Consider the following 22,573-nt stretch of genomic DNA (forward strand, 5'->3'; position numbering starts at 1 on the left):
GGAAAACACTGAGCATTCATCGAGAAGAAACGAGAGCAAAAAGGATGAAACTCAAACCAGCACAATCGTCCAGGAAGTGTCTCCCTCCTGCCGTCTCATCTGCGGTCATTTACGTTCAACAAACATACACGAGGATTATTCCCACAGCGTGCAATAATATTTTACAGTGTCGGCTAACAGAGGAGCTCGGGGGGGGGGGGGTCCACATACCGTGTGTAAAGAGATTCTGGTGCCAGGAGCTTCCCTGGACCGGTCTGTCAGACGGAGCCAGATCTCAGAGGCGCCGGACGGACAGAGAGGCTTCAGAGTGAACTCTGCACCGAGGTTCACTGTGAGAGAACGATATTAAAGGGGACATCCACTAATTCTGCACATCAACATGTTAATGAGTCTTGGAGAGAGAAAAAAAAAAGTTAAATGAAATGTTTTGTGGCTGTGCGATGTCTGACATATTTCCTCAAGTGATGTCACATGAGTCAGCATTTTGGTCTGAAGGCAAAACATTTGGTGCAAAGCTAGAAAAAAAAGGCTTAATAAACCTCTGTAAACAACTTTTACATTAGTTAAGGCTAGCTCGCAGCTCAAGGCTACTTCTTCTTCTTCTTCTTCTTCTTCTTCTTCTTCAGTGTTTTTTTAAAGGTGGTTAGCTTCCAAGAAGTTGCACCTACAGCACCTCTGGATTTGAATGAAAACCACAGTTTCCTTATTACAAGGATGAGAAAAGTAATAATACTTCCCTGAAGTACGTCTGCAGTCTTTTTACTTTTTTACATTTTTTACATATAAAAAAAAAGATAAATATATAACATTTCGTCTCCACACATCACCTCATCCTCTTATACAGTAACACGCCTGAAACTCAGACGACGCAGTAAAGATGCATTGTGGGTAATGTAGGCATGGGGGGGGATGTTGGAAATTTAAAACAATTGATCTCCGTTTCAGTGGCATTGACTCTGATATTATTGTTTTAAATTGTCTATCAAAAGTCGACACACAAGTTTAAAATACTATAAAAATATTTTACAGTCAGTTATTTATTTTATGTTTTATTTGTTTAAACGTGTTTTGTTTTATATGCAATCAAATAATAATTATTTTAAGTATGACATAGAAAACAATTACAAAAGTACTGTTTATGTGATACATTTAAAATAAGAGATAGAGATGAATGACTCGTCATGTTGCGATGTGCCTCTTGATAAGGTTATGTTTCTGTGCTGACAGGAGTCCAGGAGCGTCTTAATGAGATTCTCAAAGTGCAGAGGTCATCACTTTTTTAATGAGCCTGACTCCCAGGGGGAGACGAAAATGACTCATCACGGGCCCTTTTATCAAAACATGAACACTTTCACAGTCCCACACTGAACCATTCTTCTTGTATCTCTATGTCAGAGTTTTTAGTCGCTATGGTGAAATAACACTTTAACCCGTCAGCCTACAGGACAGCTCAATACAGACAACCTCTCCTCTGAAAGCTGCTGATTCTACATGTAACCCCACACCTGTCCGTCCTGTCTCTGTGACTTCACTCATCAAATATTCATACGGAGATGTTTTTAAACACATTTGCATTTATTAAAAGTCACTCAGTCTGAATAATGCATTATGTAATGTGATACTGGATACTGACTCTGACCCAGAAAAGGAAGACATGAGCAGGTGCATGAAAACCTTCAGAACTCACCTTCAATCAGGTAAGCTGCAAAATAATACCAATTTATTATCAGTCTTTGATAAAACAAAGCAATATATTTAATGCTGTCTTTGTATCTATTAATCTTTATTATATCTATCTATCTGTTGGGAGCTGGTAGCCTAGAGGATAGTTAGATTTTTAAACGCAGTCTTAAAACTCATTTATTCAGTCTGGCTTTTATATAAATTCAAATCTTAACATTATTGTTTTGTCTTTTTTATCCTACTACAATTTTAAATATTCTTCTCCTATGTATTGATTTTAATATCTTATTGCTTTTATGTGTCGTATTTTATTTTTTAATTTTTATATATATTTTTTTTTATTCTTATTGTCTCTCAATGATTTTATAAACTACTTTTTCCATCAATAACTTTTCTGCACTCTTGTAAAGCACTTTGAACTGCAACTTAATTTGTCTGAAAGGTGCTTTATAAATAAAGTTTGATTGATTGATAGTGCACACGCCCCATGTGCAGAGGCTGTAGTCCTCCAAGTGGACGGCCCGGGTTCAAATCCGACCTGTGGCTCCCTTCCTGCATGTCATTCCCCACTTTCTCTCTCTCCCTGACTTCTGACTCTATCCTCTGTTTATCTCTAAAATAAAAGCATAAAAAGCCCAAAAGTAAACCTTACAAATATATATATACATAATATTAAAATGTGTGGATTCTGCATGTGTTATTTATTTGTCCATTTATTTTCAGATTTAATAAGTTATGGTTGGTACAGTTATTATTAAACTCTTTTTGTAACACACACGTTTAACAGTCTTCCATATTTCAACAATGTAAAAACTATTTAATGTGGAGGCTAATTCTAATTTGCTTCAATAGGAGACTTAACGGAAGCACACACTGCCCCCTGCTGGCCACAAAGAAAACCACACAAGAAGCTTCTTCATTTACATTTTATTTAAAAAAAAAAAAATCAGCTCATTTATCAACTTGTAGAAAAGAAGTCAGTAGAAAACACATTCTGGTGATACGTCAGGGTAGATGTCATCCTCTCATGTGGACAGTTTGAGATTGTTGACGTTACAGTGACAGCTGACAGTGTCATGATATCTTTGAAATGATTGACGTAGCATTTCATCTTTAACGGAGAACACTGTGAAGCTTACAAACTGTTTAGTAGGTTAACATAAAACACTTTAAATCATTATTTCACATTCTGGCTGGTAGAAATTAATCTTTAGTTATCTAAACTTTTCTGGATTATTAACTGAATGTTTAATTCTGAATTACAATCCAAACTATTATTTCATAAACTCTATGATGGCTCGGTTGGACCTTGTGTTATGAACGTTAAATGGCGCCCATGATATCTTTTTCATGATGACCTCGACCTGCTTTTCCAAATACAGTAACACAAAACAACAACCGTCTTTGCATTATTTTTTCTTCTGCATGATCTCACTTCCAGCTGCAGGATTCTTGTTAGCTCTCTGAGTCTTTGTCGTTTTTGCCGCTTTTTCCTTTTTGACCTCCTCCACCTTCGGCGCCTCGTCCCCCTGCTCGGCCTCCTCGCTCTCTGGTTTGACCGTGACCTTCCTCAGCTTGTGTTTGCCCTTGGGGGTGGAGAAAGTGAGCGAGGACTTGATGAAGTCCAGCGGGAAGATGCCCACGTCTCCGTCAAAGCGGTTCTTGGTCACCTGCAGCGACCTGCGGCCGGGACACGTCACCAGCTTCTTCTCCTGCAGGATGAGGACGTTGTCGGCTTCTTGACTGGCCTGGAGGGAAGTCGGAGAGGAGAGTGAAGCTTGTTAGAGAGGGTCGGGAAGTCTACATTTTTATTATCATGTGTATTCTTAATCATTAAAAGATCATTTAAACTCATGAGCATATAAAAGGAACCCGTTGTGAAAGACACAGGTGAGTGAAGAACAACATCGTTCATCCTTCTTACCTTCGCCGAACCAAATATGGACGCTGTTTGCAGTTCTCTGTCGTCCTCCTCCTTCCTCGGGTGAATGATCAGAGTGACGTGGCAGCTGCTGTTGGTTGCGAACTTTCTGAAGGCTCCGATGATGTGGTCCTGGACTGCAAACCTGGACCACAAGAAGCACCACTTACTTTCACAAATACGTAAATGGTGATTAGACTTGAGCTTGTACAGCACTGTTTTAATCTTCTAACTACTCAAAGTGCTTTTGACACCGCAGGTCACATCTGCACATTCACACACTGATGGTAGAGGCTGCTTTGTAAAGTGACCACCAGTATTAACCAATCACATTCATACACATTCACAAGCTGCCAACACAGCTGTGGGAGCATTTTTGGGGTTAATCGTCTCGCCCAAGGACACTTCGACATGTAGCTGCAGGAGCTGGGGATCGAACCCCCGACCTCTACCACTGAGCCACAGCTGCATACATGTCATGAAATTGTCCTGAAAATCTTTTGTACCTTTTTTTTTTTTTTTTTTTTACTCACTTGTCCACTGAGAGGTTTTCCTGGCCCATCATGAACTGCAGGTTGTCAATGACGACGTGGTTGATGTCATACAGGTAGACGGCATGTTGCATCGTGTCCAGCACTGTCCTGCGCAACAGGTCGGAGGAGAACCGGGTTAAAAAAATATTCACATACATATCGTTTTTATAATGAGTATTTGATTTGTAAAATCGTATTTTACTGCAGCTGCAGTTTTGGTACAATACTGACAAATTTGCGACTGCTGAAGTCATCCAGATAAATTACTGACACCCATTAAATGTGATAAATGCTGTGATCCCACCATAAGAAGAACATCTATCTGGATTCCTCTGATCCCTGATTTGACTCACTTGATGTTCTGCTGCCCGTGGAAAGTCATAAAGTAGAGGGGCAGCTCCTCGAACTTGTCTGCCCAAAAGTCGTACTGCTCCAGGTTTTCCTCCAGCCTCTGCATGGCGAACTGTGTCAGCATGATCTTAGCCAGACGCACGTTGTTGATCTCAAAGCTGCCCCATAGCGTGTTGACCCCCTGCATGCTAAGGTCCAGCGTGAACTCGCTGATGAAGGTGGTCTTACCGCTGCCTGTAGGACCTGGATCACACAGAGACAAACGTAGATGTAGATAAACCTCAGGTGTTGGATTTTTTTTTAAATGTGCAGAGTGGGAAACAGATGAGTATGTGCACACCTCAAATCAAACGTGTAACATTCAAAACACAATTTCTCTGTAATGAAAGGATGATTATTAATAAAGCGAAGCCTCTTCTTTGGGTGAATGCTAAAGCTGCAGGACTTTAGATGAAAACTAGCTCTGAACTCGGGTACAATGTATCAAATTACATGATTATATGTGATGTTGTGGATGTTTACAGATAAAATTAATGTATAAACGAATGATCTGAAGACGCTAAAAGGACGTCAAGTGTTTTCAGTTTGGTGCGATCTGCAACCAAAAACCGAGATGAGTGACTAACAACTCTGAAGCTATCTATTCAAAAGTACACTCAGTTTACTGCACATTGCACATATTGCACATTTCAAGTTGACTTTTGTATTTACCATTTTGTTTCGTACCTTTTGCACTATTTAGAATTTATTACTGTAAATATTATTTATCTTATTTTGGTTGTATTGGACGGAGACAAACGCAATTTCGATTCCACTGTATGTCTGGCATATTTTGAAATTGACAATAAAGTTGACTTTGACTTGATAGTCAGTAAATGTGGCATCTTTCACATTATGCAGTCTATCTGATGTTCTGTTTATTAAAATGAAATACTGATCAGTTGTGCTTTAATGTTGTGTTATTCCATAAAGGCCAAAATGTATTTCTCCCTCAAGTCTCAAAGGATCAATGTGTTGACTTTAGCACCATCTAGTGGTGACGCTGCAGATTGCACCAAACTGATAACAGCCTTCCACACTTTCTCCTAACTGCAAAACTCATGAAAGTCAGGGAAGGGCGCTTCGTAATTTTGGCCATTCCAGGCTCCTGTAGAGGTTGAGTGGTGCAACGCAGACTCTATGCAGCATCGAGACCTGCGTTTTAAAAATATCGAGCTTTTTAAACGCAGTCTTAAACCTCATTTATTCAGTCTGGCTTTTATATAGTGCGTTATTCAAATCTTAACATTACTGTATTGTTTTTTTATCCTACGACAATTTTAAATATTTTCCTCTTATGAATTTATTTTAATATCTTGTTGCTTTTATGTGTCGTATTTTATTTTATTTTTACACATATTTTTTTAATTCTTATTGGTGTGCTTTAGTCTCTCAATGATTTTATAAACTACTTTTTCTCAACAACTTTTCTGCACTTTTAGTTAAAGCACTTTGAACTGCAATTTAATTTGTCTGAAAGGTGCTGTATAAATAAAGTTTGATTGATTGATTGATCTGTGTCCTTTAAGAGCTCGTTTAAGGAAGCCAAAATATCATTTTTACTTTCAGGTGACACGCTTGTCAAAGGTTCAGAGGGACCGAAATGTTGTGATTTTTCTAATGAATTGGTGACACTTAGCAGGAGCAGTGTGCAGGATTTTACTTTTAGGTGATCAAATACAAATAAAAACTTGATTATGAAAGCCATGTTCTATATCTGCTAACTGATCATAACATCTGAACAGGAATATTTCAAACATTCAAAGCCTTTATATATATATATATATACATATATATGTATATCACATCTTCTTGTACCTGTAAAAACGGTCAGCTCTCCTTTGCGGTGTCCCTTCAGGATCCTGTTGAGTTCAGGAAACCTCGCCCACTTCACCCCGGCCACCTGCTCGGTGTTCATCAGCTCCCCGTACACGTCCTCTCTCAGCTGCTTGAAGGACACGATGGACTTGTGAGCGGCCGGGATGGACGACTTGATGATGTTGTTCAAGTTCTTCCCGAGGGCCAGCGCCTCCACGGGACACGGCCTGCACTCCCCGGGCCGCACCAGCGAGCAGCGCCGCAGACCCAGCTTGCGCGAGAAGATCTTGGACGCCTCCCAGGAGCGGATGTCGTCTCCCAGCCACAGCGTCACCCGCTTGAACTGTTCCAGGTACGGCAGCAGGATGGGCGGGAGGCAGCTGACGCCGCGGGGGAGCGCGACGCTGGGGAGTCCCGTGGCCTGACTCACAGCCAGAGTGTCCAGCTCACTTCCCGTCAGGACGACCTCCGGGTCCATGCGGCCCACCAGGGGGAGGCCAAACAGGTTGTAGTAAGAATTCGACTTTGGCATCGTGGCTTCGTTATAAGTCACTTTTTCAGCGTCCGAGCTTTGAGCGGAGAGGAGCTTCACCCCCTTCAGGGACGAGTCAGGCCCGCCGAACCAGGGGAACACCAGGCTCTTTGTGGGCTTGAAGAGTCTCACGCCAAACTTCCTCAGTGTTGCATTGGAGATCTTTGTGATCTGGAAAAAAATAAAAAATATTACAATAAGATAAACCTCAAAAATTGAGACATGCAGTATTTATTTTTTTTTTTTTAAAGTTTAACAGCACCTGGAACATGGTTTTAATCAGCTGGGCCTCGTCCTCAGGAAGGTCAGCGAAGGGCACGGAGCTGGACCAGACCCTCTGCACCTCCCTCAGCTCTCTCTCGCTCTCCTCCAGCTCCTCCACGCTCTCCGGATACCCCAGCAGCACGCGGGGACTGAGCGAGTCCCGCTCGTCCTTCTGCATCACCTCCAGGCAGTCCTGCAGGTCCTCCCAGCTGCCTTCCACCAGCGTGTCTTTGCACAGAAACTGCCCGGTGGTCTTGTCGACGAACAGCGAGAAGCTGTCCCTCCTCTCGGACGGCTCGACGAAGACGCTCGGGACGTGGAGGCAGCTGTAGCCATCGTGGAAGGCAATGTCTTTGGAGCGGAGATACTGTTTGACGTCTGTGACCGTGATGAGGCTCGCAGGAAACTCCACGGTGGACTTGGCGTCCTTTTTGTAAGCCCTGGTGCAACTGGGAAGGAGGAGGAGGCAAGGAGGTTGTCTGTGAAGAAGCCTCTGGTGGAGTCTCACACAGACTGATGAGAAGTGTCTCTGCTGGAGAAATCTCTGGTCTGCCACCTGCAACATGCAGGTAGCTCCCTTCTGCAGCAACCTCCTCCACATTTGTTACCTGGTTAGGACATTAAACCTGCAAAACACATGACAATAGGAGGGAAAATATCAACATCAGACTAACACACATAACACCAAACAAAGATCCTGCTGCGTGCTTTAAATGACCTACGCTAACGGGCATGTAAGGGAAGACAGTGAAGCATTAAAGCATCTTTTTTTTCCTTCTATTAAATGAACACTGACAACTTCAGAAAAATACATCGGAGATACGTTTAAGTCTTTACGTAAAAAAAAAGTATGTTTGATAAAGAAAAAACACTCAAATTCCAGCTTACTGTCTCTGTTACTTGCCTACTTCCCCTCCATGCTGCGTGCTTCTTCTCGCCCGGGCTTTCGGGTGTTTCTTCAAAACAAGTCCGTGTGAAACATACTCCGAGAAACAAAATCCAAATGATAGCTTAATGCTACATTTTAAAATATGTTAGTCGCTTCCATATTATGTTTAACAACATTTAAATCACATTCAACACTTAAAAATATTAATTCACATGAGATTAATGTTTTTTTTTTACCGTCTTGTTTATTAAATGTTTCTCTCCGGAGCATTTCCCCGACGGACCACTTCACATACATGCCCGTGAAGTCGTCCTCTGTCATGTGTTGTAGCACCTGAGCTTGTTTGGACTGTGTTTCCTCCCGTGTTAGTTTCAAAATTTGACATTTTAACAGCCGTACGTTAACGTGTGTGATAAAGATGACAGCCAGGGGGACACAGAGCCGCTTCCTGCAGAGTGTTCTTCGAAACGGGGTCGGTCGGTACGTCTGTCAGCTGAAACGGATCTCGATCATCTTCTCCAAAAAGGCGCAGGGCTCTTTAGGAGTCAGGTAAAAAAAACAAACAATTAAATTCATTTTTTTTTTTAAATGTGTGAAGCTTTGAAGCTGTGTGACAGAGGAGCTAGGATTTGTTTATGTGCATATAAATGCAAAAGATAATGCTGCATTGTGCAAACTTTGTTATATAGGATATGATGACGCTGCTGCCCCAGCAGACGGCTGCAAAGAAAACGGCACTTTCCACAACAGTCTGATAAAACATGGATGACATTTTTGCTACACACATTAAAAGACCTAAGCTTCCTCCTCTGTGTGGTGCTTCCAGTCCAGTTTATTGTTCATGTGCACCCCCCCCCATGTATTTATAGCACTCCACCACCTGCACCTCATCCCCACGGATAGAGATGGTGCTCAGCTCAGGCCTGTCCCTCCTAAAGTCCACCACCTGCACCTCATCCCCACGGATAGAGATGGTGCTCAGCTCAGGCCGGTCCCTCCTAAAGTCCACCACCTGCACCTCATCCCCACGGATAGAGATGGTGCTCAGCTCGGGCCTGTCCCTCCTAAAGTCCACCACCTGCACCTCGTCCCCAAGGATAGAGATGGTGCTCAGCTCGGGCCGGTCCCTCCTAAAGTCCACCACCTGCACCTCATCCCCACGGATAGAGATGGTGCTCAGCTCGGGCCGGTCCCTCCTAAAGTCCACCACCTGCACCTCATCCCCAAGGATAGAGATGGTGCTCAGCTCGGGCCGGTCCCTCCTAAAGTCCACCACCTGCACCTCGTCCCCACGGATAGAGATGGTGCTCAGCTCGGGCCGGTCCCTCCTAAAGTCCACCACCTGCACCTCGTCCCCACGGATAGAGATGGTGTTCAGCTCGGGCCGGTCCTTCCTAAAGTCCACCACCTGCACCTCATCCCCAAGGATAGAGATGGTGCTCAGCTCGGGCCTGTCCCTCCTAAAGTCCACCACCACGTCCTTGGTCTTTGTTACATTTAACACCAGGTGGTTCTTCCCACTCCACCAGCTGCCTGTATTCTGTCTCCTCTCCACCACTGATACACCCCACTACCGCAGTATCGTCTGAGAACTATAAAATAAATTCTATATATAATAAAACATATAGAATGTACAGTACATACTGTGTATACTGCTCCATGTGCGAAACTTTGAACTGGTCACCCCTGAATGCAAGAAGACATTACCATTGGCTCCAATGTGTTTTCAAATGTATCCACTTCAATTTTCCCTCTTTTATTTAAAACAACATTTAACACCACACATTCTTTAAGACATACTCAGCAGCCTTTTTTTTTTCTTGTTCCCAAAACCAATAAAGGAATCGGCAGACGAGCGTTCAACTGCAAAGCTCCCTCTGACTGGAACAATCTGCCTGTAAACATCAGAACAATAAATTCACTACACATTTTGAAGAAGTCGCTGCTGCCTTTTCTCACAAAACCATGTTGCTGCTTCTTTTTTTTCTAATTAGGTGATGCAGAACAATACAAGACAAGTGAGGGATATGACAAGAACAAAAGTATGTAGGAGACGAATAAAACAAGAAAAACAGACAAGAAAAACAGACAATCATCTGGATTGGAGAAAGAGAAAAGAAATAAAATAAAAAGAAATGCATGAAAAATGAGAGTGGCTGTGATGAGAATTTATGATGATAAATATGATATGAATATAAGGGGGGGAGAGGAAATAAATCAATAAATAGGTCATAATGAAATGGTGGCTAAAGACAATAATAATAATAATAATAATAGTAATAAAAAAAGAAGATAAATTTGATGGTAAGAGGAAAATAAATTCATAAATAAGTTGTGATAGTTATACAGAAAGGAAAAAAAAATAAAAAAGGTTGTGTGTCTTTGTGTGTGTTTTTGTGTGTGTGTGTGTGTATTTGTATGAGTCTATATTTGTGGTAGTGAATATCAGGGGTTTGAACTATGTTGTTCGGGAAGTAGTGAGGTGAGGATCGGCTCCCAAGTTGTCAGAAATTGGTGTTTTTTATTGAGGATGGATGCTGTAAAGTGTTTCCATGGTGATGTGTTCGACAAAGAGATCTATCCATACTGAGGTTTCAACATGTTGCTGCTTCTAATGGTGATGTCTTCTTACCCCTCTAATATCTTAAGTCACTATGTGCATCTACCTCTGATGACTTTGTGTGGGGTGCTGCTGTGGCTTTGCGGGAGGGACACGTGGGCTGGATGGGTGTTTGAGAGCCTTTATGTTTATGTGTGTATTTTTGTGCTTGACTGTCTGTATCACGCTGTACTGTTGTGTTTTTGTTTTTGTGTTGGACCCCCCCCCCCCCCCTCGAAAACGAGATGGTTCATCTCAAGGGTGCGATCCATCAAATAAACAGAATTTCTCACAAATATATGAGCTCTGTAGGCTATATGGTGTCTTTGTGCTATCCTGTTAATGGAGTTTAGTTAAAAGTACGTTATTTTACTCTGAAAGGATTTGAAATAAAAATAAAAAAAAGTAGCAGGATATAAGATTTCTAAAGTGAAGAACAGGTACCTCAAAACTGTACGTACAGTAATGGTACAGTAAAAGTAGCCTATCGAGCTCAAACACAGTACTTGATAACATTCAAACTCGGCAAAGATTTAAAATAATTATCAGCAGTCTAACAAATGAAAACATTTTATAGTCTTTGCAAATTCGATAAGAAGACCTTGCACGCTCATACTGTTGACAGATCACCGCTCACGCCATCTATATTTTGTATGTTCAATTAATTCTTCTTTTTTAAATTTTACATTATATTCTATTTTTACTGTATTTATGTGTATTAGTAATTTGAGTGTTTATTGCATGGCCTTGCGGAACAGTCTTTACATTTCACTGCACGTCTGTATGAGCGTGCGACAAATAAAAAAATCTTGAATCTTGAATCTACACGCTGTTTTAACCAAACCCCAGAGTGACCACATCACCTTTGCCTCCTTTCTGCTCTTTTTTTCAGGGAGTTCATAGAAGAGGGAGTGGTGGACTACGCCAAGAAAAACCCTTCAACTGTCGTGTACGTGTCTCCACAGACGAGCAGGATACCCAAAATAGTTGCAGAATACTGTAAGTGCTCATGACTTTTTGGTCTCTTCTGAATATTACTTTCTTGTTAAAACATGTTTTTATACTAAACATGTAACATTAATCTACATAGTCTCCTAGAAGTTCCTTGGACAAAATTGTGTTATTTGCTGATAAATACAGAGCCAGCTGTTATGAATTTTTAAGCAGTTGACCTACAGAAATATATTTGGAGGAAACGTGGGGGAAAGTAAGTAAAAAAACAAATTGGAACCCACTGATAGGGTTTTGATAGGATTTTTCTGGAGCCGGTATCGGTATTAGAGAGATGAAAAACTGATACCGACATATTTCCTCTTAGGTCTATCTTTGATCTGATGAGATAGATATAAACACATGTATTGCGTTGATCTCTTCAGTGCAGTTATCAAACACTTGTGGAAAAGATATACGACGCAGTCAAGATGGTCACTTAACTGGAGTGTAACTGCGCATGTAGGTGCATCACCACTTGACACTCTGGAGGGTGATACTGCTTGTTGTAATCCATATAGAGATAGTGACAACGATACTGATAGTGTTGTTCAATAACACTCAAGTGAAATGCTATGAATCGAAGCTGGCGTTCTCACAGTGTATTGGTTAGGGGGTGATACAAGTTGCACTGAAAAAACAACAACAGCTTTCCTCCGTTTGGTAGTTTAGTGGTCTCTGAAGAGGTAGCAAATGAAATGCTATTTTACTGGTGAATAAATCTAATATGGGCGCATATATACGATAGAATTAGCTGATACAGATATCTACTTGTCATGCTTATATCGGCTGGCAGATTTATTGGTCGGGCTCTACTAAAAAAATCAAAATGCTCCTTTCTAGAGAGTACATGGTTCCTAAACAAGAACTATAAAGGTAACATCCAACTACGACAGAAATATTTCCTTTCCTACAAATATTAAGACGATTATTTAAGCAGTCTTCCAAAGCATAGGGTTGTTTTTTATTTTTTTTTAAATCGCACTTATTGTGAAAAACTTAAACCCTAAATAAGATGTATTCTCAAATCATCTGTATGTCAGATGATGTTTGTGAGGTTGAACGCTCAGGTTTATGGGAATAATCGAATTATCTGTTGATGCATGTGAGAAGATTTAGAAAGAAATACTTCTACTGTAAAGCGTTATATAAATCCAAGCTGCTATTATTATTATTATTATTATTATTATTATTATTATTATTACTATACAGTATGTAAGAAAGACAGAGGCGAACTACAGTCATGTACTTATTTGCTGTAATTCATAAATACTGTAGGTGGCAGTATCACTCTGTGTTTTTTAAGAACTGCTTTCAGGTAGAAGTGAACACTGGGGGACTCACCTGAATAGTCTCACCCAAAATCATAACTTCTTGTTGACGCTCTTTAATTTCACGAGCAGATTTGTCAGAGCGAAAGGGAGTCACTTTTTAAAGTCACTCACACGCGGTTATTTCCTCTTTTTCCCCCCCCTTCCTGCAGTGAACGGCAATGTGAGGGAAGAGATAGTCACAAACAAAACATCTCCGCAGATTTTGGAGCTTTTGACCAAACTGACCGATCAGTCTGGCCTGGACATCGTCCGCATCCGCAAGCCCTTCCACACGGACAGCCCGAGCATCCAGGGCCAGTGGAACCCATTCACCAACCGGCCTCCATCTATCGGCCCCATCAGACCGCAGAAACAGGACTCTCAATAAGGACTCACTTCGGATGTCATTTCTCATCCTTCCTGCAAGATTTGTCTTTTTTTTTCTTTTTTTTTTTTTCTAATGTCTGCCCTTGACAATAAATCATATTTTCAGCAAATTTCCCCAACTCATTCGTTAAATATTCTGCAAACTACGATGTGAGTTTTTATTTTTAATATGCCCTTCTGTCGTCCGGGCTGATGGCCCTTAAGCGGTGCAGGAAAGAGCACACGGCTCCAGATCTGAATGCCACATTTGAATAGACACTACAAGAATCCACCACTTGAGGCTTGTCAGCAGGAATTGTTTAAAAAAAAAAAAGCAAGTAACTGCTTTTAAATCTCAAGGATATTTTGTAAAAGGTGCAGCAGCAGCGCTTGGGAGAAGTTGGAATGAAAAAAATAAAATAAAAAAATTGTGCACATGCTGCCTTCTGGTGTTTAAATTTAGATGTTCTCTTTTGAGTTGTGTTTGAACAGCTTGTCAGGAGAAGATCAACAGAGCAAAGCTGATGTACAGTGGTGTTACGTCTGACTGATTTAACTGCAGTTTACTAACCTCGACGAAAAAGAGACAGACGGCGGATGATCACCGTTTATATCTGAACTACTAGAGGAATGTACATGTTTTCATACTGAGGTTTGAAGGTTGTCACATCCTTAGATGACTCAATCTTAAATGAACATGACAGATGGTTGTGTGATAGCCTGAAGGACGAGTCTTAACCTTCAGCACGGGGGCTGTCCTCTGTTTCAGCTGTGAGGGGACAGAAAACTCCTCCAGTGGGTGATTCCCCCCCCCCCCCAAAAAAAAAAAAAAATTTAACAAGACTGATGCTGGCGATATGACTCACTCCTCTCTTTGCAGTTCCTACCCAGAATTCATCACAATTTGAAAGCGAAGGCAGACGAGGTGACCCTGCTTCCCCCTCAACAAATGACCTCCGTGTTCTTCACCACAACTTCTAATCATCAGGTGAATACAAATGAGCTGAGTTTTCAGAGAGAACTTGAAAGGTGCCCCTAGGACAGATCGCTTGTTTCTGATGATTGATGACTTCTAATCTGTTGGTTTATACTGTGTATATTATTATATAACTCCAGCCGCAGGGAAACGGTTTGGTTATTATTTGTGAAAATGTATGTACAATGGAAACGTGAGATGACTGCAGAGGATGGTGAAGAAACAGAAATTGAGTTCTGCAGCAGGACGCTGGTGCTGATTTCCTTCACTTTCTGCTAAATTGCCCTCAGGCTGTCCGTCACTACTTCACCAATTAAAATGAGTTATCTGTAAACTTTTAGGTAACTGTTAGGTAAAAGTAAAGGTTGATGATGCAGAGAATATGTCTTCCAGGTTCCACCAGCTGTCTGATCTTTTTGTACTCTCCTGTTTTTGTTTTTTTTCATACACCATATATTTATTGGACATATCCACCTTGACATCACTCATTGGTTTGATGACTCACATTTGGAGCCTGGATTTCAGATTTTTGGCTATCACCATGTTCAGCACCCACATAGTAGTCATGAAGAAATTAGCTTTAGAGATCAGAATTATAAAAAGCTAAACTGTAAACATTTTTGATTCTGCTTTCGAGCCATTAACGGTGCTGATGATGTCGAAAGGTTTCTGTTGTCTCGTGCATGTTAACGTGTCGGTGGCATTAAATATCAGAACTACTGTGCTCTCCTCACGGGGGACCTGGCACAGCTAGACCAACAAGGACATAAAAGGCTCTAAATAAAGAAGCTGTTGCTAAGTTACTGCCTTGAACACTGCTCTGAAAATGGCCATTTATCCCCCCCCCCTCTAAGGTTAAAATGTACCTCCGCTCTGTCAGTCATATATGTATGTAAATGACTCCGGGATGATGTGGGCTTCATTCCCAGTGGAAGACAGTGGCCTTGCATGTCGCCACAAGCTAAAAACATCCGAAACATCACGGCGTCTGGAGAATAGGCTTTGGTGCAAACATGTTTTTGCATATTATTTCCTGGCTTCCCCCTCAGGGCTTTTGACACCGACTTTTCCCCCAGGCAGGACATAGTGCAAAGTGTTTTTTTTTTTTTTTTTAATCCGCAAGGAAGCAAGTGGAAATTTAATGAACTCAAATAAATAAGACATAACAGACAATATGGAAGAAAATCCTTTCTGAACAGCTCAGGTGTTTAAACTACATGGAGCAAGGATATGACATCAGTCAGTTAAATTCTGAGAAGACAACATACAGTAGATTCGATTATCTAAATCAAACATCATACAGAACCAACTGGATGGAAAGTGTCACAGTTCACAAAGGAAAACTACATGACTTTAAACAATGTCTTGACAAATCAACAGTACAAATAGTGAATTCTTTACACCACTTTCTTTGGCCGACATCTGGAGAAATAATCTACTTCTACGCAAAATGTACTGTATCTTGCAAATTGACACAGCAGGATGTATAAGTCATGTTAGTGAATGCAGGAAAAAAACGTTTTTTCAAGGTGTTTTTTTTTTGTACAGAAACAATGTACAGGTAGCTAATAAATTAGCCCGTTGAACCAAAAGTCCATAGTTACATATACAGTGCAGATCCAGTGTCTATTGTAAACACAATGTCCTTAAATGGGAATAAAAAACGTAGCAGCAGCAATGGTTGCAGATTCATGTGAGGCTTTTTCTTTTTCCCTTTGTTAAAAAATGTCAACAACTTTTGAATGAGGCCACTTAATTATGGAAGCTTTGCTATAATACATGGTTAAGTGCAATGCCATATTGTACCAATTATACACTTTTAAACGTTAGCCAACAAAAACATTTCTTTGCAAATTCACTTTATATAAAATTAAATGCTCGCATGATTTAAACATTTAAATTACCGTGGATCATTTAAAAAATATATAATTTAAGAACACAGATTTCTTTTCACTCCGTCTGAGTCTCACTGGAAATTAGTGCAATAAAACAAATCACATCAGCTATAAATGTGGCAATGGCAATTACTGTGTCCCTCACGATAAACAAATGCAGAAAACCCAGTTGATATGAGGTGCTTTCATAAAACACAAATTAACTGCAGGGCTCTTGGAAAACTGGTTCTAATTGATAAGAGGCCACCAGGGCCCTTTGTAAACTCAGCAGGGTCCTTGAGAGAGCGAGTGTGGATGTGAGTATGGGGTTTAATGGATGATACTGTCATGCAGAGGTGATGAGACGGGAGAACAAAAGAAGCATCACAGAAAGTGAGCAGGGGGTGTGAGGATAAAAACAAGGAAAAGGGCAAAATAAAGCTGACAGCATAAAGCTGAAAACATGCAAATTAGAGTCTGCAAACAGGAGCAGCTGTATTGTCATCTGTTCCCTGCGAAAAGAGCCAGGACCAAAGACTGTACACAAGAATGGGAGGCAGTGAAGCCAATACAGAGTGCCAACAATAAAAAATTGCGAGAGCCAAAATGCAAAACTTAAGTCATCAGAACAGAAGTCCATGAACCAGATGGTGATAGTTACTTCCAGTTTATGAATCATCTTTTACCCTTTTTGAACTTGGACTAAAAACTCTTCAATTCTTATGAAAACATGACAGTGTCCAACACAGATACTTCTCTGGGAACTGCAATGTATAAAAGAAAGTCGTCTGCATACAGTGTGATTTTCTGTTTAGCGCAACCAAAAAATGGTTGAATTTTGAATTACAAAAAAACAAAAAAAATATATAAAATGGAAACACTTGGATAGTCACAGCAGTGTGGACAACATTAGGAATACTTGTTAATGGAGCGCAATGATTCACGTTTGATTGGAAATGTAGCAATTTTAATCAAGTTGCAAAAATATTTCCCAAATTTCGATTAGCATAGAGTTTGAAATATGCCCAGTAGACTCAATCTGAACCTTTAAACCTTTAGTAAAACGATCCATAAGGTGCGTACATACAACATATTCTGTATGATTATTTGAAATAATAGAAGGCAGAAGAAGCTCCATGCACAGGCTAACAATCTCGCTAACGATTGAAAGACTGATTTTTGCACTGAACCCCCCCCCCCCACCCGACTCCCCCCTTTTCATAAAAATAATTGTTAGCGTAATGTAACAGAGAGAACAGAGTCAAAAGAATCAGTAAACAATCAGTTGCAGTAGTGGTTTAAGCAGGCTGAAAACAGACAAGGTGATGTCCGATCATTTGTCTAAGGGAACGGACAAGCAAACATGAAATGAACTCTGGCAAAAAATGTCCTCTCATGTTCTGTTGAATTCAAAAGGTGAATTGAACACAAACTCTCAACAGCCTTTTTAACTGGTATAGAGGCGAACAAAAGGAAAATATTCATCCTAACAATTCCCGACTAAACAAATGATATATGACTAAATTTCATGTGTCAACAGTAAGACACTAATCTGTCTTTTCAGTGTGAATTTTCCCCTAAATAAAAATTGGTTCTTAATGTGGCTTTGAAGGCAGACAACATGACAACTAAAAAAACCCACAAGTGTAAATCAGCTCCTGCCTCTGTATCAACATCTTCTTCCTGCATGCCTAACCAGGACACTGGGGTCAAATGTTTCCTGTCTGCCTCCACCTGCAGAGACAGTCGCGCTCTAACTCAAACAGACAAGAAGCCCTCGTCGTCGTCCTCTCTCTGGAAGCGAGCCAAGCACTGCTGTAGCTGTCAGTGACTCTCTCTCTCTCTCTCTCTCTCTCTCTCTCTCGCTCTCTCAGTGACAAATGCACACAGCGAGTCAACGTGCTGAGCCACGAGGACATTAGCTGATTCAACACTTTTCCTGAATGACAGATATTTATTGAACACCGGCTGTGACACGTTTACAGACCACTTAGAGATTCATTTCGGTCACTTCCCTCTCAAGTTCTACATGTGATATTCAATCGCAGCGCTGTTCACCTTGCAGCTCTTGTTGTTTTGGCAATGCTCTAATGTAAGGTAAACACTGAGGTTGCATGAGCGAAGGTCTCCTCTACTCTGATTCAGCCCTTCTGCGGCAAAGAACGCACACATCTCCCTAAAGATAATTTTTACACTTTTCAACATGACTAACATAATCCTGTGTTTCTTTTCTTTTTTAAATCTCTTGGTGTGAAACTATAAATCTTGACGTCTAAGGTAGGAGCGACATCTTCAAGGTTTGATGAATGATCTGAAAAACAAAGCTTCAGGCTGACAGAGACAGAGTATAACTGTGTTTAGCAGTTTAAATATAGAACAAGCGAGCAAGCGTTTTCTTAACGGCATCTCGTCTGTTTGTTTCTAGTGTGTGTGTCATGGTTTTCTTTCAGCCTCCCCGGGCCTTGAATCTAGCCTGTGGTCGACAATAGACTCAATCAATCTGACCACAAACTAACCGCTGCTCTTTAACACACTGCTCAAGCTGCCTTTCAAAAACAGGAAGAAATCAGAATTTGAGTTTGCTACAGATGTTGTTTCATTGGCACTGACACAATACTGTATTGCTACAAACATATATAACAGTGATGCAGTTAAAACGATTCACACAAGTACAGAGGAAAGTCAAGAAACTGTGTTTTAAATAAGTTGAAATGTGAGATTCGTCGCACTGTACCACCTGAGCTCTTGTGTACTGTAACAGATTTGTCTTCTTGAAGTGATTAAACATGTAAAATGCATCTTCTGAGAACCAAACATGCTCCTTTAAAGACCCAATAAGGGTTGTACCTGTAGTCTAATTGGATTCATGACGATGATAAATAACAAAAAAAGGGTCATGAATGTGTGAGACGCTCGCTGGTTTGAGCTTCTATATTTTTGAGGATTTGTTAATGTTTCCCTTTAAAGGCTTCATAAGCAAAAATCATACTGATAAAGTAAAAATCACATGGACCTGACTTAAATATACTGTGGAGTAATGACCTTCGAAAAAACTCCCAATGGGTTTGTTGTTCTCACTTCTGTGTTCACATGGACGGGAGGCGCTACCTCCAGCTTGTACATGCGTCACTGAGCGGCTCCAGTATGTTTCATACATGTTTTTGTGAACCGCTCCCTCTCCAACCGCTCCACGTGGGGGACGAGTGACGGCTCTGCCAACTCAGGGACGATGTAACTAGGGACATAATGAGGGAGTGTCCACATCAGAGTACAACTAACTAGACTTTCCAAACCTCAGAAAATAATTTCTTTGGCCTGAAGAGTCTGTCTGTTGAGCAGGAAAGGAGGACAGAGGAAGTGTGGAGCTGAGGGATACAGGAAGTGTGTCCAAGGAGAACATTTGTTTGGTTTGAAATCTGCTCTAAAAGTCACATAGTAAGCTTTTCATATTTGAATGTTGTACATTGTTGTTCACCGATACCACCACCTCGAAAAATATCGCCTTGGCTCTTGGCAATTATGATTGAAATTCTTAACAATTTTCCTCAATTTCAGATAAAAAATGAACGGCAATAATTGTGATATGAATTAATCAAGAAAACAAATGTTACAGTACTCGCAGCCTAACAATGGGTTCGATTAAAAAAGTCTTACATGTCAAAATATGAAATGATGCCAACCATCGTGTAGCATCATCTTCTTCTCTGCTTGTCCATCTTGTTGGATGCTCACATACACATAAAATAACATCGTCATTAAACGTGATGGATGAGTGAGTTCGTCGGAGGAACCGAGAGTCACTCAGGTAGACGGGTAGCTTCCTCATTAGCCGCCGTATCCACACACCAGTGGATGGGGATGCTCGCCAATTCCGTCGTCCCAATTGTTCCTGACTGTGTAACAACTTTTGGTCGTAAATGGAACACTGAAATTCCCGAAACCAGGGGGAGGTCTACCACGACGAAACAGCTACCACAAAAAAACTTTGTGCTGGATTTGCTGTCAGGTTTCGGGGGGGGGGGGGTTAAGTTAGGCAGAAGGCAGGAAATATTCTTAGCCGTGTAACAATGCACAAAAGATAGATTTCAGGAGGTGTTATCACTTGAAGCTCCATAGAAGCGTTATAATACATTGCACTAAAAAAAGTCTGGAAACTTTCATGAATACCTCCTGGCCTGATTTATTTCTGTATCCATGTCCCATTTAGCTCCTTTTGCACGTTTTTTTTCATCATCCTACCGGCATTTTTTCTCAAGTCTCCAGAGAGTCTACACTGAGGTAGCATCCTTTAGCGCTCTACCCGGTGTTATTTGTAACCGTGCAGTCGATTGGTAGATATTTTCACAGCTCCAACTTTGACCTTCTTGAAGTGAAATTTGGGAGACACGGGAAGCTGCACATCTCCAATCAGTTAGGAAACTGCAGGAACTCTGACACTGGATAAATGACAGCAGCGTTGGATACAACAGTTGATACTCCCCACAACCTGATGGGTCACCATTGGGGTTAAAAAATAAATAACAGTGGTACAAACAAACTGAGCGATTGTCCTAGATGGAGCTCTCATCGGGCTGCAAGTCCAGCTGTGTGTGTTTCCTCTTCTCCAGGATCCTGTTGAGCTCCTCTGTGAAGGAGTGGTAAAGCGGGGACATGCCGTCCGGATCGGCCTGCCGCAACAGTACGTAGCTGTTCCCGTTCATCTTCCTCAGCACGCTGGGCAGCGTGGCAGAGAGCCCGTTCGCGTAGTCCACGTTGGGAAGAGGGGGCGGCATTGGGAGAGGAGGTGCAGGGGGGGGCGTTTTGCATGGAGAGAACCCGCCCTCGCCTGGAACTATCTGGATGAACCCGTCGCCCATGTCCCCGAAGGACGGCACGGAGATGGAGCGGCGACCCTGGCGGCCGTTGCAGTGGCTGGAGATGGTTTTCAGTTCGAGGTGGGAGCTCCTTTTTCTTTCGGAGCCCCCTAAGATCTGCAGCCCCTGCTGGGAGAACTTCCGGTCCTGAGCGCCTGCTCGTCTGCTGCAGAAGCTGATGTAAAGCAACACCACGCTCAGCACCAGGCAGAGCCCTCCGAGGACCGCCACGAGGGAAATGTACACCGCCTCCATGTGCCTGTAGGTCTGATACTCCGGTCTTGACGGCATCGGGGCCGGAGGCGAGGGGAGGGGCTGCTCGGTGGGCGTGGTTGTGGAGAAACCTGTTGGGCTGGACGCCGTCGTGGGGTTTGTCGTTGCCGTCGGCTCCACGGGGAAGTACGGGTCGGTGTGCACCTTGACCGTGTAAAAATACACCAAAACCGAGACGGAGTTCTCGACGGCAAAGCAGCGGTACGAGCCGCTCTGCTGGGCTCGAGCGCCGATGATGAGGAGGCCGTCTGTGCCGATGCGGTAGCCCGAATTGAGTCCGTATCCCTGCAGTTCTTTGCCGTTAAGAGTCCAGCGCGGGGTCGCCAGGTTGGACCGCAGCTCGCACTGGAGTAGCACATCGTCGCCTGACATCACAGAGCGCCTTCGATGAACCACTTAAGAGAGGGAAAGAAAAGAGATCTATGAGATTGAGCTGCGAAAGAAAAGAAGAGGAACATGAAGTGGTGGAAATGCATCAGGACAGAGGGATGATTACGGAGAGGTCAGGTCGCCGCGTGTTAAGTATTCAAAGTGCAGGTGAGCGCCCAGCACGGCTCGACCCATCAGCGTCACTCTCCATCACGTTTCATAAGCCTCTTTAAATGTAAGGAGCCCCCGCAATGCAGCCAGCAAGACCCGCATGACCTCCAGCAAGAGAGGACCTGATTAAAAAATGTGTACTCTGGGACCTGGGGGATGGGTAAGGCTTCGCACACCTATGAAATCCTTTAATAGCTGCCAAAAAAGAAAGAGAGTGTTGGACTTTTTTTCACCTCATAATCTCTGTGTGTCAGGAAAACTGATCAAAGGGAACGGATGGAGGTAAAATTAAATGCTAGTTGCGAGTCAGTGATGATGTTACATAATGCTTGTACAGTATATGAGAATGTGTGTGTGTGTGTGTGTGTGTGTGTGTGTGTGTGTGTGTGTGTGTGTGTGTGCATTGTCGTCATACCATTTCCTGAATTCTCCTTGCAGCCTCTGATCCCTCTCGAGATGTCCTGGGTTATATTTGACCTGAAATAGGGGGGAAAAAAATCTGTCACTGAGATGAACATATCTTTTTTCCAGTGAAAGGCAGAAGAAACAAACAGCATGTATAAATAAAACCAGAATATACTGTACGATGAAATGTGATGTTGAGTCTCAGTCGAACGGTAAAATGTAAACTATAACTGCAGCTTTACTGGAGCTCACTTCAGCGAGACGAGCCGGAACGAGAAACACATTTGAACGAGATTTAGGTAAGTTAAAGGCAGGGTTGGTAATTATCGAAAACTAGCATGATTTTGAAAGTAG

The 22,573-nt window shown here is 41.9% G+C and overlaps 3 protein-coding genes across 3 annotated transcripts in view; 1 reads left to right on the top strand and 2 right to left on the bottom strand.

The window, feature by feature from the left end:
* Positions 1–2,624: 2,624 nt before the first annotated feature.
* twnk (twinkle mtDNA helicase) lies at positions 2,625–8,049 on the bottom strand. The gene is made up of 7 exons (XM_061028404.1): positions 8,030–8,049; positions 7,140–7,767; positions 6,346–7,048; positions 4,491–4,731; positions 4,138–4,245; positions 3,608–3,749; positions 2,625–3,431 (listed from the first exon to the last, which is right to left on the bottom strand). Exons 2-7 carry the CDS (start codon positions 7,740–7,742, stop codon positions 3,093–3,095), a joined length of 2,136 nt encoding a protein of 711 aa, XP_060884387.1. The 5' UTR covers positions 7,743–7,767; positions 8,030–8,049; the 3' UTR covers positions 2,625–3,092.
* A 249-nt stretch (positions 8,050–8,298) lies between these two features.
* On the top strand, positions 8,299–13,735 carry mrpl43 (mitochondrial ribosomal protein L43). Its single transcript, XM_061027965.1, has 3 exons — positions 8,299–8,579; positions 11,522–11,628; positions 13,103–13,735. The coding sequence occupies exons 1-3, from the start codon at positions 8,449–8,451 to the stop codon at positions 13,318–13,320; spliced, it is 456 nt and encodes a 151-aa protein (XP_060883948.1). The 5' UTR covers positions 8,299–8,448; the 3' UTR covers positions 13,321–13,735.
* A 3,592-nt stretch (positions 13,736–17,327) lies between these two features.
* The window catches only part of sema4gb (sema domain, immunoglobulin domain (Ig), transmembrane domain (TM) and short cytoplasmic domain, (semaphorin) 4Gb), a 40,790-nt gene continuing 35,544 nt past the window's right edge, over positions 17,328–22,573 (bottom strand). The window contains exons 13-14 of the mRNA XM_061027964.1: positions 22,230–22,291; positions 17,328–21,669 (exon numbers count right to left, since the gene is read on the bottom strand). Coding sequence (XP_060883947.1) covers positions 20,699–21,669; positions 22,230–22,291 — 1,033 coding nt within the window. The 3' untranslated portion in view covers positions 17,328–20,698. The remainder of the gene's footprint in view (positions 21,670–22,229; positions 22,292–22,573) is intronic.

The sequence above is a fragment of the Labrus mixtus genome, chromosome 21 (genome assembly GCF_963584025.1).
Source record: "Labrus mixtus chromosome 21, fLabMix1.1, whole genome shotgun sequence".
Classification (NCBI taxonomy): Eukaryota; Metazoa; Chordata; class Actinopteri; order Labriformes; family Labridae; genus Labrus; species Labrus mixtus.